This window comes from Scleropages formosus, chromosome 12 (assembly GCF_900964775.1).
Source record: "Scleropages formosus chromosome 12, fSclFor1.1, whole genome shotgun sequence".
Lineage (NCBI taxonomy): Eukaryota > Metazoa > Chordata > Actinopteri > Osteoglossiformes > Osteoglossidae > Scleropages > Scleropages formosus.
Window position 1 is genome coordinate 5,058,669 of NC_041817.1, and position 17,086 is coordinate 5,075,754.

Consider the following 17,086-nt stretch of genomic DNA (forward strand, 5'->3'; position numbering starts at 1 on the left):
TCTTTAACCGCACTATTTTACTGAATTGCATATGTGGTTGTAGCAGTAAAAAATTGCCTGTATCTGAAAAGTTTCCTCATATACTTTTATACATCTTTTTGTTCTTTAGCTCTACATTTGGAATAGAGGTAAGACCAGTTAAATTTATTTTTATTTCATTAAGATTTCATTATGAGCAATGACCATTTGCCATACATTCATTTAATACTTTGTTAGTTATATGAAGTACAATTGTTTTAACTTCTCTTCTCATGCATTACAAGACAATGTCAACTGGGGGCCTGATGCATAGCTGAAGAGACAGCAGTGATTTTCTGCCCATGAAATGATTGAGACCACAGAGCCATTTGAAGCAGCGAATGGGGCACAGTGAGCTGGGACAGCTGGGAGGGCAGAGGAGAGGCCCGCCCTGGGGGTATTGCATCAGGCGTACGCACTGCTTGCCCCTCACAACCTCCCCCCCGCCCCGCCACCTTTTGTCATGCTGATAGAGGTGGTGGGCATTACCTTTTGTCACACATGGAGGAGAACACAACACAGATAGAAGGAGAGAGAGGGGCGATCAAGAGAGGCCTACTTCTCCTCCTCCTCGTCCTCCTCCTCCTGCTGTGGCCCGGCCCTAGTTGTCCACGTCACTAGCCCGCCGAGACAAAACAAGCAGCCGCCAGCTTTGCTGCTGTTCACTCACACACGCGCTGTCAGGCCACGCGTGCGAGAGTTACCCGTACCCACACACACAGCCTGCTCAGCTTGCTGCTTGCAGAGCTCCCCCCACACACACACACCCTGCTCTCTGCTGACGGCAAGGACTTCTCGGCATCCTCCGCCACAGGGGGCCGGAACCCAGGCTTGGAGAGGAAGAGGAGGAGGAGGAAGAGGAGGAAGCAAAATCGTGCCATTGCCGGTGGGGGAATGGAAAGGAGCCATCCTTCTGGGAGAAGAGACGACGACTGAGCTCCTCAGAGCCTCCTGAGGGGGCGCTACATTAGCAGCTGCCCCATTTCCCCGATCGCACAGCCCAGTCTTCAGGACTCGGGACAGCTCCCCAGCACGAGGGACAGAGCGTGCGTGTGCTTGTGAGTGTCCTCATGCACGCGGAATCAAGGACAATCTGGGAGCAGACAGACACACACCAGGCATCAGGGGAACCCGACTGGACCCCTCACCCACTTGCAATCACCGCTGCCGTCAACACCATGGCCGGCATGCAGCAGGGGGAGAAGCAGCTCTTTGAAAAGTTCTGGAGGGGGACCTTTAAAGCGGTGGCCAGCCCCAGGCCAGAAAGCATCATCGTTGCCAGCATCACTGCCAGAAAGGCAGTTATCAGGTGAGCTCCTCTAGCCCACATGCATTTGTAACCCCTTTCCAAAATCTACCCCCGAAATTGAGCCCAACATCAGCTGATGTGTCGTATTTCTCTGTGCTCTTAAAGACAACGTCTAGTCGAATTGGACAAAGAATGTCTTCACCTGCTCCCATGTTTTCATGTCACTGTTCAAAAATTTATTTAAAATAGGTAAACTAGTGAGATGAATGAAACCAGCACCTGTTGACTTGTATGTGGTTGTGGATGAATGCGCTGAAACAGCTGTGTGTGTTGAATTAGCATGCTTCTATTGCACTGTTCTTTCAAGGGACAAACAATACAGACGCTCACCAGTACGACCTGTAACAGCACATGTTGCATTGAACCAGGCTACCTAGCTGTCTGTGTATGTACAGTATGTGTGTGTGTACAAATATATAGAACTCTATATACAGTTATTTTTAATATATATTATATACATATAATCACAAGTTAACAGATATATATTTATATTTTATATAAATTTACCACAAGTCATCAGATACAGCTTGCAGCTGTATGCTTTCAGATAGCATACAGAAATTATATACAGGTATTTAATTAATATATTTATATTATGTAGGTATTAAATGAAGGACATATTTCTGAAAATACTTTGAGCAGAAGACTCCTACCTGACCAGATAAATGCAAATTGAAGACATGCAGCCAAAGAGTAGAAAGCATGTCAGTTTAAGAAAACACATGAGACACTTTTCTGTCCAAGTTTTGTTACGCTGTGATGCTGCCCATGAGTTACTCAGAAACTGCACATTCAACATGCTACCTCCATGCAAAGGGTACGATTCACGCCACAGGCTCCACCTGTTTACCTCCCTCACTTCTCCGGAATATTCCCGTTGTAGTCATAGTCGAGGTTCCACACTCCAGCGATTTAACTTCATTGCATCCCAGCCCAATGCTGTTGTTTGTAGAGTGCTGGAACCCAGGTGCGAGGACTCTCAATGTGGCCCCAGCTCACATGCAGGCCACCTGGTTGTTCTATAAGAGCTACAGGGGCCCTATCAAGAAAGAAGGATTCATAAGAAAGACCACATCAGACTGCTCAGCTGTCACCATCGTTTGTCTGTCAGTTATGAAGGAAATTATGCCCCGCAGGCTTCACATTTAACTTTGTCTTTCAAATGACATTTCCTGCCAATTTTTAAAATTGGACTTCAACAAGAATGAACGATTCTGTCAAAACACAGCTAGATGCCTCATTGTAAGAAAAGGGTGTACAAATATGGCTCCTGAAACTTACTGGTTTGAATAAGAATGTATACACTAGTAAAATGGTAAAATGTCTCACATTAGCTCCATAATTCAAAGTTCTGTTAAATAAGCACATCGTTGTCCATACATTTACATTTAACATTACTGGTTTGATTTAAAAACATATACACAGATAAAATCATAAGTATTCCATATTTATTCCACAATTCAAATCTATATTAAATAAACATAGGGTTATCCATGCATTCTTATTAAAGCTTATTACTTGAACACAGCAACTTCAAAAAATAACACCAAGGGTGAAGATCAAATAAAAGTCACGGAAACTGTCAGAAAAAATAGATTTGATTTCTCAAGGCAACCCCCTGCATAGTTTTTATTCAGTTTGATTGGAACATCCGGCAACAGCTCGCGTTAAGAATTGCTGTTATATTATGAATTAAAATATCTATTCTTCTGTGGCAGAAATTCTCCTCCTTAAAGTTTGTGCAGAAATGACACTGAAGGAGCCTTTATTCCACAAAGGACTGCATGATGGTTGAGCTGATGAAGCGATAGCGGGCAATAACTGCAATGCCATAAATACACATTGCTTCATTTACATGGTAGATTCCACTGTCATATTTCAGAATTTGTTCTGTTGACAGCAAACTAAAAACCATACATGAAGAATACGTATCCAATCGAGAAAAGAGAGGTTGGCTGTGGGCTCTTATAAAGTGTCCCCCCCCCAAAGTGCCCCTGACCTCATCGGTGCTTGGAGCGATTGTTCAGAAAGTCACTCGAGAGCGCACAGCCTCCCCCAGGCCTTTCCCATTCTGCCAGAGTAAGATCATTGTTCGGGATGGTAAATGCTGGAGCGCAGGGTACAGGAAGGGAAAAGTTACAGTCATCCTTTTGGTACTTTCTCATCACTCATCCCCTTCCATCTGCCCATAGGGGGTCGTCGTGAGGGTAAGGACCCCATCCCTCAGTGATGCCACCCAGGTCCCTTTACACCCCCACAGTTACAGACAGAAGAAGACTTAGTTCACCGGCTTTACAGCTGGAGGGCCATACCATGGGTCATTATAGGCTGCAAGCTGTTTTGTTCTGTGGCTTGCTTCATTAAAAATGCAGGACGGACCAGAGATGGGGACTTGGGGGGAGTGGGGGATGGACCAGCAATGAAGCAGATGGCAGGCAGGAAGGCAGATGAGGAAAAAGGGAGGGTGTGTGCCTGTGTGTGTCTGTGTGGAAAGGATAGCGGTAGGGTGGGCGGCGGATGGCGGGGGAGGGGGCAAAGCTCTTACCCCAACAGATGCTAGCGAACAAGGAGAAGAGGAGATGGATTAGAGTGTGCGCATCAAAAGGAGCAGGGATCGCACAAGCAGAGACTCATACAAAAGGACATGGTAAAAAGGGGATGGATGCCATTCAAGGCAGAATGTGGTTGCTGTCTCCCTGCTCAGCTTGTCGCTCCCTTTACAGATTTACAAAGGCGGTGTCATACAAGACGGCATGGCGGTGTCACATTGTGAGCAGTTAGAGGTTATCCGGTTTCCCGCGCCATTGTAAAATACACAGACGCAAGGGAATGTAATGTGGACATGGATTCTGCTCACCGGCAGCCTTTTGCCCTTTTGGGGCAGACTTCAGGTGTACTTCCCAAAACTAGAACAGTTCCTTTTGTGTATTGCTGATATTGTCATGCTATTTCTAACCAAAAACATGCTTGTTTTTGTGTTTAACTGTTTACTTAAGCAGGATTAATAATATTTAAAATTGATGTTTTCCAGTTACAGGTCATTTTAATGCCTTATACTGTCATTGTGAATGGAGGTTGTTGATGGTAGGGGGTCTGGTGGTCATTGTCTGGAGCAAATGAGACCCTTTGAAGGATGTAATTTTTTGATGGTATTTGTCACATAGTCTTATTTATTAATTTTTCCTGAGTACTCGTCTTCGAGGTTTCCCTGCAATTGCAGTGGCAGATCATCTCTTTCTGAAATCCCTTCATGTCTCAGGCCACACGAGCCTTTAAATAGCAGTAATAACATTTACAACACATCTCTCGACTGAGGGTTATGCACACAAAATGAATATGGTCCGCCCACACCACTGTTATAAGGCGTTCAATTGAAAGCAGCCCATGACACGCCTGGTTATATAAGATGTGTCACAACACAAAGAGCAAAAAAAGCTAATCTAGCCTGATATTTTAGAGCCACTGTATGAATATAATGTTTCAATTTATTCTCTCATCACTCGGTAACAATTAAAATTAAAGTCCTTGTATGAAGTTTTATTGAAAACCTTTGGTGACTGAAGTATTGAACGGGAACTAGAGACATTCTGTTTACGATACTTCAAAACCTGATCATTGCTGTCTTACTGGGAGGATTTTTCAAATGCTGGGCCCATGATCAGGCTGCTTGCATTCACAATCAGCTCATTTTGAAAAACTCCTGCCATCTGTGATATGTGAATCTGTGGTCTTTGAACCTAGCAGGGGGTCATAAAGGAGGCCATCGGACAGCTGACGCGCCAACCACTCCAGGAAAAGCAGAAGCCTGCAGGTCCAGATGAGGGGCACTGCATCTGTAAGCTAACAATGCACCAGGGGTTTGAGAATCCCCTTTACTACATGTGTAGGTGCACTGTCAGATGCTTTATTTTCACATACAGTACCTTCATTGCTATAATTCAGAGAAAAAACAATATGCATAATCCTGTCAGCAAGTACTGCAGTGTGAGAACACTGATGTGGTTTATATGTGACAATGCAGTTTAAGATATTCAGAACACATTCACAGATAAGTTACAAATTAAGCAAAAGACAAACCCCTACATGAAAACACAATAATAGCTGCAGTAATAGGTACAATAATAATGATAATGTCACACACACACACACACACACACACACACACACACACACACACACATTGTCTGAAGCCATTTGCCTCAAACGGGGTCGCAGCAAGCTGGACCCTAACCTGGCAATGCAGAGCGCAAGGCTGGAGGGGGAGGGGACACACCTAGGATGGGACGCCAGTCCATCACAAGGCACCCCAAGCGGATCTCAAACCCCAGACCCACCAGATAGCAGACTTTGGCCAAACCCGCTGCACCACCGCACCCCCTGATGATAATATGTACGCCTGAAATAAACATCAGTCCATCCATCCATTCATCCACCCATCTATCCATGTACAGAAAGAAGCTATTGAAGTTCTGTTGAATCAAAAGTTAATCCATGATGCTTTAAGGCATGATATTCAAGAGGATATCAGCCCATCAGCCCACTGCAGGCAACCCACAAATACACACATTCTCTCATTCAGCCACACACTAATGCCCAACAATTTATCTAATGGCCAACAATTTATTTGCCTCTAGGAGGAAAAATGAATCTGACAGAAACCTGCAGATTCAAAGCGACAACCCTAGAGATTGTTGGCAGTGATATTAGCTGCTAACCCGCAGTACCGGGGGCTTTATGGAGTTCCTTTAAGATCCTCAAAGATGTGTCCTCATCGAGACAGCATGATGTATCGGAACAGACACAGATTCCTGTGTTAATAAAAACTTTGAAATTATTGTTGTAATGAAAGAAAACAGATGGCTGATGTGTCTAATTTAGTGAGGCTGCCTTGAAGCTTTTGTAATCTGGTTCCTTAGCAGTTATCTATAACTAATGGCAAAGTAATAAATCACAAAGTCACAAAGCATTTATTCTTTAGCAATGTGTACATTTTAATGCACAAATCACATGTATTTGACATTTAAATCCGTGCTTGGCATTTAAAGCTTAAAGATTAACTGAATGAATTGCTTACCGCTCAGTAAATTTGCTGATAATGTGACAGTCAATACCATTTTTTAATCAATGTTGTTTAAAGAGTAACTCATAATAATAAAGTTTAGTCTTAATGCATCAGCCTTTTCTTTTTTTTCCCAAAAGTTCGGACTGTGAAATATTGAGGTGTAGGGTTTCCTGTCAGAGATCTTTGGTTAATCGTGCAGGTTACAAAATCAGTATTGTGTTTTTAAGGGCACTTGACGCTGGTCTACATATTTGTGAGAGCAGGAAATAGAGCAATCTGAGATATTAGCAAATCCAAATTTAACAAAGAAATAAAATAAGGCATAGTTTGAAATAAAGGAATTTCTAGGACTTACTAAATACTTTACAGTTTAACACAAAGAATATTTTCAAAAATTGATCCAGCCATTGATTCAATTAAAAAAGAAAAAAAAAAAACATCAGCAGTTCTATATTGTATTGTCAACAGAGCAGTAAAGCTGGCATTAATAACAATAACAGTTATTTTCAAATGTATTGGACAGCTGCTCTTTGACTTGCTTAATTTCCTGCTAATACATTTTAAAATTTTAATCTGTGAATGAAAAATTCTGTGCGAGATAGTATCTTTTGGCCAGCTAGTAGCTGGTAATGGATTATTAAAGCATGTCCTGAAGACTCTGAAGTTTTTGCAGAAGGTGTTACAGTAAAAGAGGAAGAAATCTGCCACATGCCTTTTTTTTTCAATTCATCCTGAAAAGCTGTCCAGCAGCACTCCGAACAAGCCCTTATTTGGGCTATTTATAATCCGCAGCCCCCCAATTCACCTTTGATGACAGAACACTTCACGCGTTTGACAAGCTTCAGATCACAGCGACCCAGTCCCTTGTGGTACTGGCTGGAAATGTCAACATTAAGAGGCACCAATTATACTCTCTGATGCATTTTTAATTGGAATATGCTGTTGAGGAAACACTGGCTAATCTCCATGCTGTAATATAATGGTGTGCTGAATTGTAAAGTCGGAAAGAGAAATATCTCCTCCCGTTATTTGTTGTCATGAAACTTGAACTCCAATTAAATGAGATTTCTCTGTCAGCAGCAACTGTAGCCCAGGGTGTTCTATATGTGAGACGTGCAATGATTATTTTCTTGCATTTTTTTTGCAGTTCATAATTGAAAGATTAAATTGGAAGATTAGCGCTCAGATAGGGTTCTGGAGACTGGTGAGCTGCAATTTCTCTAGGTACAGGGCTCGCTGGGAGTAGATCTCTATTTAACTGTGCTTCAGCACAGTCAACACCATAGATCTCCTGCTGTATTCAAAGTCACAGATTTAGCTGCATAAATGAGGGTTCCTTACAGCTTTTGTGAACCCCTCACACCTAGAAGCTTGTCTTATTCTCTACCCATACAGTTTGCAACTTCAGTTCTTTCATGTTGACCAGATACAAACACGTTTCCATCTTTCACTGTGTTACCAAGGAACACTGCTCTAAGATGTTCTCAATGTAACACTAGCAGAACAAATCTGTTTTTCTTTATAAAACATCTTGTTGATGATCCCTGGAATGACAACTGTGCACTTTTTCCCTGCGTATTAGAGTTAATCTTTCCTTTCTGGAAATTTTCTACAAGTCATGCTGTTTTATCAGTATACAATCTCACACACACATTGTCTGAAGCCGCCTGTCATAAACGGGGTTGCGGCAAACCAGAGCCTAACCCAGCAACAGAGGGCACAGGGTTGGAGGACACACCCAGGACAGAATGCCAGGCTGTAGCAAGGTACCCCAAGCAGGACTCAAACCCCATACCCACCAGAGATCAGGCCCTGGTCAAACCCGCTCTGCCACTGTGCCCCCCAGCATGCAATCTGTGCTTCTCAAAGTACATTATATACATTTCTTTATAAATACCCAGAAAATAACTGGTTATTCACAACTGCACTATGAAAAAAATAGTAATCCATGGTCTAAACTTGATGAAATATGGACAAATGTGAGGTGACTTGAGGGAAAATGAAGGAACGCTTTTAATATAGTGGCTTGAGGATCAATGTCTTTAATGTTAACATTATAGACTAAGAGAAGCGAAGATGGGAGCCCCTGAGAAAGAAGTATAATGAGCAGAAGCCTGTAAAAAGACACCCTGTGAATTATACCCTACAATGCACTCAGTTTTAAATGCACTCAGGGAATGGACAGCCTTGAGAACACACCTTGTTCTTGGATATTTCGGGTAAATACTTGCCTGTGAATGTCTTACATCCACTGGAGGCTGAAACTGCTACCTGTTCCCTTTACAACAGAAGCTCTATAAAACATTTCCTCTCACCCCCCACTCTTACCTCTTTTAAAGTAATGATTTTATTAATGCATCTCCAACTAAAAGTACCCATCTTCAGTACTTTTTGTCTCACATGTACTGTTTGGCTCTGCAAATCGGAAGATTTTCCAGTTCAAATGAATAACAGAGATGTAATACAGTACATTAGAATTTCTGCAATTTAAAAACAGCTAACTTCAGAAACCTGAAGTTTAAATAGTCAAAAATGTTTCAAAAGTAAAAAATGAAAATTGTTATTTCCTGCTCTATGCCCATATTATATGTGTGCATTCATTGTGAGTAAATGGACTTATTTGTACATTATTTGTTTATTGCACCGACCCCATGACTTTGATGTTCTGTATGTTGAATGTGTCTGAATGTGCATCCAACATGTCACATTCTTTGTAAATGCAAAAGTGTGTGGGTACTGAAGTTAGCTTATATTATTTTCACAGTAAATAAATAATATTAATGTTGATAGTAATATTGCTATTATTAACCCACAGTAATAATAATAATAATTTCTGAAAAAAATGAAAAAAAACAATAGTGCCTCACAAACTTTATGCAATGAACTAATATTGAAGGGCAGAGTAACAGAAATGAACCTATTTTCTTGCCTCTGACAATAATGCATTGTGCTGGAGGAAATTAATCTTTCTGACAGTGCAGTGATAACTTCCTCTGTGTCCTCCTTTCCCTTCCAGCCAACTACAAACAGTCCTCCACGAGGGAGCGATGTAGGCAAGGCGATGCTCAAAAACAATATCAGTACAAAATACTTGGCATGTAATAACAGATGTAAAGACTGTCTGTTTGAGTAAGTAACTGAAATGCACAACTTCCATGGACTGTACTCATGGTACTTCATTATGTGTACTCAGCAAGTGGTGTAGTGTTTAAGGACATAGATTACATCTAACCTTGTTAAAATCACAGAGAGGGCTCAAGTACTCTTGAGTGAGGATACTTAACCTTAAATAAATATCCAGCTGTATAAACAGATGAAGTTGTAAATCATTTAGAATAAACCCATTGGCTAAGGTGGGGTGAAAATAGTAGGATATTTAGGATATATAGAAGGTTTGAGGGGAAAGGAGAGAAAATGATGAGTGATTATGTTGGAGGAGTGATGCTACTGTGCATTACCAACCCACAGACTGCTGTTGGACTCAGTGGCAGTCCTTATCATATCTTGCAGAGACAGCAAACAGATGCTGAAACTTCATTTTGGTGCAGTGATGGAGAGAGAAGCAAGACAGGGAGACTGGGATATTTTCAAGGAGAATAACTGAAGAATAGAATAAAAGATAGAAAAACTTACAGACTGTCATGGAAGAGATGGAGAATGTCAAAGGACAGTAGCCTCTGATCTCAGTCGGTGAGGGAGACAGGTGACGGGATGGATCACCAAACATTGTCTTCTACCCAACAGTTACCTTTGGCCTTAGGAACCCCTCATGAATTTTATACCAAAACCCTTTTTTTAGAAGCAGTAGAAGAAATTAACTCACTGTAAATATTACCCACTAAAGATGTAATCTCATTTTGGTAACGGCTGTTTAATTGGTTAAGTGGAAAGATAATATGTGTTAGTTTACGATTAAAAAAAGACAGAAAAAAAATTAAAACACATTTTGGGCTTACGACTATAAAAATTAAGAGTAAATCTCTTGAGATAGTTTTTTAAGAGAGGAAAAAAATGTCCTGGATCCTTCAGTCACTAGGGGGAGTGTATATTTCATCAGTTCAGCTTTTGTCACTTATGTGAGGTCATCGACAGAAAAAAAGATATATATCCCATCAAGTCAATCCTGACTCATAGCAATCGCTTATGTGGTTTTTCTGGTAAGGGAGATGCGGAAGTGGTTTTTCATTGCCTTCCTCTGTGCATGTCTCGGGGATGCAAACATAGGGAGAAAGACAAACTCTGCACACACAACCACACACACACACACACACACACACACACACACACACACACACACACACACGTATATATAGTTTTATATTATTATATTTGTAAGGACGCTGAAGAGCAGCACCCTCCAAGCTGCATCCTCCAAGCAGACAGAATGGATGTTCAACTATATTCTTATGGAAGCATCAACTTCAGGATACATTACTGTTCAATTAATGGAAGAAAAAGAATCAGGAGGCTTCTTTGTTGTGCCAATTTGGATGTGAAAGAAAATAAAATTGGAAGATGGGTCTCGGATGAACGTGGGAAGATATATGCTCATTACGAAAAGATCAGCAGGGCTTTGGGGGTTGTAAGATGACGAAGTATGGGTAAAACTCGCCGCTCTATCAGACTTAAGCGCACTACAATGAGCCACAATCACTCATAACAGTCATGGGAAGAAATAACTGTGAACCAAAAATTGCTTGGAGACCTGAGCTTTATTAAATATGCATTCTCCACTGAGATGGCTTATTGGAAAGTCAAAAAATCTAGCATAATGGGGACTGCAATGTTTCGCTGGAGACACGTTCGGCCTGCAGTAATGGTACATCTCCTTTGCTCCAAGACAAGTTGCAAACAAATAGGGGTGTTCAATAATAACTTGTATTTTTTTTCACAGAGGTTCAGTCAGATGTGTTAAAAAGCCCCTCTATTTTCATGGCTTACGTCTGTACATGCGTAGCATTTTCTACATTGCTGGACCCCTGAGCAATTCGATGCCATCATTAAAATGCAAACTTATCAAAGTCAACCCCTCATCACTTAAATTAAATCATTTCAAGCTCCACTGGCTTTCTCCTCCTCACCTCCTCCTCATTTTTCATTTCCTTCTCCCTACCCTCCTCTTTTTCTGGCACATGAGATGCCTCTCGTCTGAAACTGCTTCCATTTGCATAGCGGATGCTGTGCTTTGGTGGAGTGATGTCACTCCATAATGTGCTGGGACAGGGGAAGAGGAAACATTAATTGGTACGTCATCGCATCAATCCCTGGTCTTACATCTGCAATCGCTGCCTGACATTTAATGGCATTGCACATCTCTGCTGATGAAGAAATCCACAAACTTGCACTCTACTGTTGGAAACGACGCAATGTTAACTCGCTGTTGAGTAAGGGAAAATCAAGGGCACCAGATAGCACACACTTGTGACCTGGAGGTGCTGTTTTCATGTCCTGGGTGATGTACTGATGTCCTTGAGCAAAGTGCTTTAAACGATAAGGTGACAATGTCCAGCTGCAAAAATAGAACCGAATGAATTAACAGTACAAATAGTGTCAACTAAGCGCAGAATATATCTTCGAAAGGCTTTTGATGAAAAATGTTGGAATGGACTCTGCTGGAAAGGCATGTTTGTCTCATTTCTCAAGGGTGTTTTTTCCTCATTAATGCGCTCTGACAGAAAGAGCTTCATGTGAGCTTGAGCGCTCTGTTTCCGTGGGTGATTCCTTGATGTGTATATCCATCGAGACTCATCGCTGACCCCTCAAGTCTTGCCTCCAGTCGCCTCTGGTTTTCATTACTGGCCTGTTGACCCGTTTACGTAGGGGGCCTAAGGGGAGCATGTACGAATTTCTGGAAAAAGTAACTCCAAGTGTGGCACAGCAAGATCGACGGAGGACTCCGCATCGTCTCCTGGGAGGACAGGGAAGTCACAATTGAATCCTGCAGCAGTGCAATTTTAAATTGCGATGACCTTTTGGTGTGACTGTTATTGTGACTGACGTCCCCATGGCCAGCAGATTCAGCTGAGTACTGATTAGGAAGAGCAAAGCTGACACATTCCCTGTCTCTAAGAGATGCCCGCCTGCTCCCTGGGCTGTATTTGGGGTGTTCTCCTCTGCATATCTATCACATTATATAAAGGAAATATACAGATGTATTGCCGGCAAGATCCACCTTTATTACAGCACATAGAACACACATGTCATTTGTTGCTGCACACCCCACATATGGTACTTCGTACTCTCATATGTACAGCCTGAGAAATACACTGGAAGCTATAATTTCGACAGTTGTGTCGTTTTGCATTAGTTTTGCGTTGTGAACAAAAGCAGTATATCTATGTGTGCCATGTAAGCAGGAATATGCCCTTTAGGACTGGCCTAAATATGCATCATAAGGAAGACACAGGTCAATGTGAGGCATACTGTTTTCAGGAAATTCTCTACTGCATGCCTTTGTGTTTCATAATGCCTACAGCTTAATATGACAGGCAGTGCATTTTTTTATTCTATGAATTTGCAGAATCCTGTTTATGTAACTGCTGGACTTTGTATCCAAACAAAATTGGCGAAGCGATATCAATGTACTGAGACATATTGTGTGTCCAATTAATCTAGCTCCTCAGTTTCCTGTGTATACAAACACACATCCTGGGGAAAAAAAAAAAAAAAAAAATTAAAACAGTTTTTGACCTGTTCTTGCCAATAATTTAGTATATAAACATAAGCTTGTGCAATATTGTCTAGGGAAGCTGTTCTTTTTGCCTTTGAGACCAGTTAACTACATGAGGCAATTTATTTTACTGCCCCGAATCCAGCTTTAAAGAACTGTACTGCATTTAAATTTGCAATGAACATCAAAGCTAGTACATAAAGTCAAGTTCTTGTCAAAATCAAACAGTAATTAATAATAAAGCAAATTTTAGTAGTTATGGTTTGGACACTCATTTTACCAGTATTGACCTAATTTATATGTAATGCCACGTTTATATTGTTACATAATTGTTTCATTGATGTATCATATTTGAATTTTTATTTCATTGTTCAGTTTAAAATAATTCTGGAAAATCTACGGGGATTTAGTGATCAGTTACAAGCAGACCAGAAATAAAAAATCTCATGTAATTACATGATAGTAGTAAAAGATGAGTGAAGAATTTGCATCTAGATTTTTTTTTCTTTTTTTCCTTCTGACATCCAGCAACGGTTGCATTAAGATCTGCTTCAAGGATAATTTAAATGGTAGCAATTTTGCTTTTAGGTTGCAGATAATTGTCTAATCCTAATGCTTATTATATTAGTTTGTATTTGCTGGTAGGCATGTTCTGTGAATTTTAATGTTCTGTGTGATTCTTTTACATTTGTAACTAAACTGTTTTGTAAAACATGCAGCATTTTGATGTACAGTGTGTATAACTCTTCACGATATTTAAGAGAGTCACAACAAATATTTTAGTGTTAAACAAATTAAGATAAAATCTGAATGCACTCCTAGGCACTAATATTGTCACTGCCATTTTAAACTAGACTGGGAATATATAGATTATGTACGTAAATTAGTTATTTTCAGTATCTAAATTGCTTTAAAGATTAATTTGATGGAGACAGAGAGAAACTTAATTTTCAAACTTTTAAATATCTGTTTCGTAGCAGGTACATAAAAAGAGTCACTTATCATTCCTTTTAATCCGCTGGGATGTCTGAAAACATTTTACTAAAGCTGTATAATTAAACAGTTCATATAAAGCATTAATTAAATAATCTTAACGGAAACCTTGCTACAGATGTCTCCTCAAATGACGTTGCTTTGTTTTAGGCCTCTCTTTGAGTGCGATTCCAAAGGCACTTTGTGCATGAAATCCAGCTGCAATAAAACTTCAGATGCAGAGAAGTGGAGGAGCTTAGGACGGACGATCGTGGCTTTGATCGGAGAGCGGTTCCGGGCCTGCATCTTTGTCCTCTTTTAATGAGTTTTGACTTGATTCAGAAACCATCAGGCAGTATATTCGGCTACCTCTCCCCTTCCTTATCGCTTGCTTCTCAGCATTATGTTCCATGATTAGTATTATTGTTTGATCTGGCGCACATCTGAGCCAAGCAACAATACTTACGGAAAAATTGGTTTCTTCGCGCAATCAAACGAAATCTGTTTGTGTGCCTAACATTCAATTGAAACCTGGTTTTGTTAAGGTTTGGATTACATGAAAGGAGTGAATAACAAAGTGAGAACTTTATACCCCAAAGTATCTTCTTGTAAAACTTGAATTTTACTCTGTTTTACTTCAAAACCTAAAGCCATAGTAGAACTTATCTAACAATGTAGTGATCAGCATCAAACAGAAGTCCTCTAGCTTTTATCAGTGGCCTTTATGGAAGACTATATACCCCATATTAGTGCCCTGGTTCATAGACCAAGCTACTCTGGGATGAAACCATGCTGGGTACAAAAGAATATGAAAAATTGCAGGGTTGTCCAAACCACCTGTGGCCCTCCTGCCATTCTGCACGTTTCTCCTCTTCTTCTTTCTTGCACTATTTGGTGTCCGTGGAGTAGCTCAGCATGAGAGGTTCTAAAGAAGGAGCTTTCATCTTGTAGACCCCGCTCAGGTGTACCTTCTTTAGCAATGCGTAATATAATCAATTGGCCATCCCTGTCTTCTCTCTTTGTGAGGTTTTTGTGTAATTTGTCTTACCATGCTGCATAGGAAATGGCAGCTCAGAGTGATGGCTTCATCCAGAATTTTGATTATTGATTCTGTACTGGTCCCTCAAGCAGATTCCAGCCAGCATGACAGTAGTTTGGAGAAGCACCATCCATGGATAGGTCCCAGTAAATGAGTACAAAGCTGAGGAATGGGTAGCCCAAGGTTACAAAGAGCAGAACCAAAGCATCCCACTCATCCATTTGTGTGGGAGTGAGAGAACATTGCTTCAGATATCATGGTTCATTGAACAACTGAATTCATTATCAACTGTTCTCACATTACCTACCCACACAAAGGCCTGAAATGGCAGTCATCACTCACGTAACTCACCAAAAATATTAAATAAATTGTGGGAAGTATTCTCCTAAAAGGGGGTGCGGTGGCGCAGTGGGTTGGACCGCGGTCCTGCTCTCCGGTGGGTCTGGGGTTCGAGTCCCGCTTGGGGTGCCTTGTGACGGACTGGCGTCCCGTCCTGGGTATGTCCCCTCCCCCTCCGGCCTTACGCCCTGTGTTGCCGGGTAGGCTCCGGTTCCCCGTGACCCCGTATGGGACAAGCGGTTCTGAAAATGTGTGTGTGTGTGTGTATTCTCCTACACAACCCCCCTTAAACATACCAACAGGTCGACACCATGAAAGCAAGGTCAGGGTTTACATGGAAGGGTTTCAAGTGCAGTGCTGCTTTTTGTTTTGAGAATGCTGCAGTAAGAACTGTGACAGAAAGTCTTGGAAAATTCCTTACAGTTATTCCTTTTGCTCTTCATAACATTTTTTTTTATTGTTGATATTTCCCAAGGTCCCAACAGCTGTCTAGATTTTTTTTTTTTTTTTTATTGCACTAGAGTCTACAGACCCTTTGCCTCAGGTGAAACCAATAATTTGATTCACTTGATTTTTTTTTTTTAATGAAATTGGAGAGACATGGATGTTACATCTTTGGAGCCCAATCCATCGGTTGTGAGTAATCCGCGATAAACACAAACTGCTTTAAAAAAGTGGAAAAATATTTGTGGATATCAAGTGAACATGTTCTGGTATGTATCAGTGTAGCTATGCAACACTGTCACATAGATTAACGAGCTGTGAAATTGTTCAGAATGTGTCCCTCAAATTTAATGTATGTAAATAGAGTATTACTGCATAACATTTAATTATACACTTAACCAGAGCTCTGAAATCCTACAACTGCATTATAAAGTGGTATTTAAAAGATGTTTCTGCACCTTATCAGAAGATGATGCCTCCAGAGCAGCACTTTGTATAGTCTTATGTTGGGTGACTCATTGAGAGAGCGCATTTAAAAGTTTAATATGTCCTGAAATGCTGCACATTGAAAACATACCAAATAAAATGGGCAGCCACAGCACAAATTCATATCTAGCAGCACATCAGCTCTATGAAAAGCAGTCAATCATTCAAATACACAGTATTTTTGGAACATTTTTTTTTATTTTCTATTTTAAGATACTGGATGATTTGGAAGCCAAACTTTGCTTTCAGTGACTTTCCTGATTTACAAGCATGAGTTCTATCATAAGATTATGGAAGTAATCCCCAAACCATCCCAGGGAGAAGATTCGAACCTGCAAGCCTGCAGCTGCAAGGTGCCAGGACAGCAGGCTGGGGTTCTATGCCTCCCCATCTTGCCAGGTTTCTTCTTGCTCTGAGAGCTCCGTGTACTCTCCCGTCTCATCCCTTTTATTGACACCATCATTCAGTGAGAGGAGAAAAAGAAAAATGTTACCAGCTTCAGCCGGGTCCCAATGTCCAGATGTGAGGGAAAAAAATTATCTTCACCACCACAGAGCAAAAATGGTTTTATCCTGACAATCAGACTGCGTCTCCACGTTTCCGCTCCCCCAAATACTTGAATCCCAATCTATCAAAGATTCCACCTGAGCAGTTCCTCAAATGTGTGGATGCATGTCAAATATTTATGCCCTGGTTCTAACATCATGAGCTCAATCAAGCTAGATCCACCTTTGCCTGCTCAAGGGA

At 41.0% G+C, this 17,086-nt stretch overlaps 1 protein-coding gene across 1 annotated transcript in view; it reads left to right on the plus strand.

Annotated features, from left to right (window-relative positions):
• Window positions 1-626: 626 nt before the first annotated feature.
• Window positions 627-17,086, plus strand: part of srrm4 (serine/arginine repetitive matrix 4) — a 90,056-nt gene continuing 73,596 nt past the window's right edge. The window contains exon 1 of the mRNA XM_018737831.2: window positions 627-1,327. Coding sequence (XP_018593347.2) covers window positions 1,089-1,327 — 239 coding nt within the window. The 5' untranslated portion in view covers window positions 627-1,088. The remainder of the gene's footprint in view (window positions 1,328-17,086) is intronic.